Genomic DNA, 3,472 nt, shown 5'->3' on the forward strand with positions numbered 1-3,472 from the left:
GATCTATGGACAAAAACCACATGTGAACACGCAGCGTGTTCGCACGCGAACAATAAAAATAATCCCACTTATAATACGAGAGCAGAAAAGGTAGGCTAATTTATGGTATTTCAATTACATGCTATGTTTTCACAAAATTGTAGTTTTTAAGTCAGTGAAAATGTGATGATGCAAAGGACACAATGTGACATGTTGTATTTTCACACGTGGAAATATTATTTCACATAAAGGCCAATCACATGTAAGAATATCAATTTGTGATATTGAATTTTCACGTTAATATTTTCATTCACATGTGAACATGTTGAATTCACACTTGTGATTTTCACACATGAAAAAGTAAAGCAACACGTGCTTTAGATTGCGTGAAACACATATAGTTTAACCCCACACGAAGTGGTCGGCTCAGAGTGTCTAGGGCCTATAGTGTGTTCGCAGGAATTGCGAAAGTATACAAGTATAACTAAAATTGACCAGAAACAAGTCAACTAAATGTCATGAGCAACTATTCCTCCGCCTGAGGCTGATAGCAGTTCAAAGAACGGGTGCAGTCGTTTTCTTCTTTTCTTCTTATTCTTGTTCTTCTTCTTCGATTATTATTATTATTATTATTATTATTATTATTATTATTATTATTATTATTATGGTACAAAAGGACAAACATAGTCAGTAAGCATGGAATATTCAAACCACAATGTTGAAAGATTTTTACATAACGGTACTTTCTATCGTATTTCAGCGCCCCATCCTCGTGAATTAGAACGTCACGTGAAAAGTAAGTTGTGATTTGCTGATTTGATTGCAAAGTTAATAACTATTATTAGTTTTTGTATTTTGAATGAATGTAGCAATACTCATTGAACAACTGATGAACACGCGGGAAATACACACTTAAGGATATTGATCTGTCCTGAGGAAAGATGAAGCGGAAGATGTTTCACGTATTAATCCATAGGGCCTCTGAATAATACAAATAATAATAATTGTGATTATTATTAGTAATAATAATAATAATAATAATAATGATAATGATAATGATAATAATAATAATGATAATGATAATGATAATGATAATGATAATAATAATAATAATAATGATAATGATAATAATAATAATAATAATTATAAACATTATTTTATTCGACATTTTAAATGTTGCCATTTCAGTCGTGAATTCCTGATAATACCACCACAGCAAAGCGTTTGGAAAATATGTCTTTTGAAATAGCGGACGAGATATGTTCAAGTGATGTAGGCCTACTACAGGTGTAGCAGACAATGAAGAAAGAAATTAGCGACAATAATTACACTGAAAGAATAACATAATTTTTCATTTAATTTTTTCATTCTTTATTTTTTACAAATCAATGAAAACTTAAGACAATGGCAAAATTGCTAGCTTTCAGCAAGTGTAACATTTAACTGTAAAAAAGCAGAACAAACAGGGCAATCACTCAGAAATAAATACTTCACCGTCACCTTCGAGTAAAAGCAAGAAGATCTTCGCTTTACAAATAATGAAAAACAAGAAATAAAAAACAAAAAAAAAACTAATGGCTATTTTAAATTATATGTATCAAATTGGCAGTACTACAAGTATTATAACAAATGTATTTCACAACATACGTTTGTCGTTTTTCAAGCCTCTGGCTCTTATTTAAAGTGCAAGCATTAACTTTAGAAGTTTCAGACAATGTCATACAGGGACATGAAGAGAGGAAAAAACATGGACCATGAACAGTATAAGGCAAATAATGAGCAAATCATTTCGTACATTGACAGATTCAGGATTCTCGTGGAAGACAACTTTTCATATTGGTAACATGTGAGAGAGCCCGTGGCAGCGCTGCGCCCGACAGTCGACATGGCAGAGGAGTCCTCTCCGTTTCACCAGAAATGGGACAATTCAATTGGCAGAACGTAATTATTTTAAAGTAGCCTTCATTGAAAAAACAAACAAAAAAACATAAAAAATGGTTCTCAAACATAATAATGTTTTCTCAAACATAATAATGTTTTCTCAAACATAATAATGTTTTAAAGTTTTTTTTTTAAGTAACGCGTTAGAGTTGAGGGGATATTCCCACTTCGGAAAATATTGAGATGAGACATTCAAATTCCTATGGGAATCGCCGTTAGAAAGTATGGTGGCTGGTAAGTTTCAGTTCTGGGAGCTCATCTTCACTTTGTAGCTGCGTCTCGTCCGAGTCGCTGAAGTGCGAGTGTGGGGAAAACTCTCCGTCGCTTCGGTTCGAACGGGGCGAGTCTTTGCTGTCCCCGGAGGGAGACTTCAGCGTTTCCGTGGGAGACAGCATCTCCTGTCCTATTAGTGTCGCGAACGCTCCGTTGTCGAACTGGAATGGCGTCGTGTTGAGCTGCACCGGGTACGCTGCGGCTATCCCTCTCCGGCACGAGGAAGACGACGGTCCCCGAGGACTGCTGTCCTCGTCGTAGACAGTGGCAGACCTGAGCTCGCCCTTTTGCGACTCCGCCGTTGCAGCTGGATCCTGCAACAGGTCCGACAGCGCGTTGATGTAGATTTGTGCCATCTGCAGTGTCTCATACTTGGATAGCTTCTTGTCATTATCGAAAGCCGGAATGACGCTGCGCAACTCGTCAAAAGCATGATTCAGTCCATGCATCCGCCGTCTCTCCCGCGCATTGGCCGCTACTCGCCTCTGTTTCTGCACCCCATTCGCCGGTTTGCTGGATGGAGCTCTCTGTCTGCCCTCCTCCGTTCCCACAACCCCCTTAAGTCGACAGAGGTCGCGCACTTTGGCGGGGCTCTTGGTACTCTTCCTGTAGCTCGAGCTGTGGCTTGACGAAGGGGACACGCCTTCCACGCTGGAACCGGGCGAGTGCAACAGGTAGTCGGCGTGTGCCGCGCAGGTGCCAGGCTGCACGGGAGCCAGCCAGGCGCGTGGGTCGCTGCTGTCCATTAGTGCCAGATCTTCTGGGTACCCACGGTGTTCCCCCCTCCCCAAACTCGACTGCTGCCCTCCGAACGCGCTCATGTCTTTCGCATCCTTGCCCCATTCCTCCACAATCATCCCATCCATTTTATGTTTATGAAATGGTTTGCGTAACTTGGAGAGGAACGGAATAGGTAGGTAAAAACGTTTCAAAAACTATAAAAAGTTTTGCTGTCCCACAGTTTGCTATCCTTTTTGCAGTTACACCGGTTGCCTGTTCGGGGTCGCGTGCAGGACCGCTTCTCTGGTGTCTGAAGGCGCTGCGTCCCTTTAAAAAGCGGCACGCGCCTGGGAGCCCCCCTTCTCACGCCGGTCGCGTGTCGCTTTGACCAATAAGAGCACTTGGGGCAGGCGCGTGCAGGCGACCAATGAGGAGCTGCGCAGAGCCCGAGAGAGGTTATTATGCCCAAACTGTTTATGATAATGCCACAGTTAAGGGCTGTTTAACTGGGGTGTTACTCGCACAATGGGTCGTCCCACAGGACGCACGACAGTCATAC

At 41.4% G+C, this 3,472-nt stretch overlaps 1 protein-coding gene across 1 annotated transcript; it reads right to left on the minus strand.

Moving 5' to 3' along the window:
• Window positions 1–1,988: 1,988 nt before the first annotated feature.
• On the minus strand, window positions 1,989–3,195 carry atoh1a (atonal bHLH transcription factor 1a). The gene has a single exon (XM_061261845.1). The coding sequence runs from the start codon at window positions 3,057–3,059 to the stop codon at window positions 2,136–2,138; it is 924 nt and encodes a 307-aa protein (XP_061117829.1). The 5' UTR covers window positions 3,060–3,195; the 3' UTR covers window positions 1,989–2,135.
• Window positions 3,196–3,472: the final 277 nt, after the last annotated feature.

This window comes from Conger conger, chromosome 11, assembly GCF_963514075.1.
Source record: "Conger conger chromosome 11, fConCon1.1, whole genome shotgun sequence".
NCBI classification, from domain to species: Eukaryota; Metazoa; Chordata; class Actinopteri; order Anguilliformes; family Congridae; genus Conger; species Conger conger.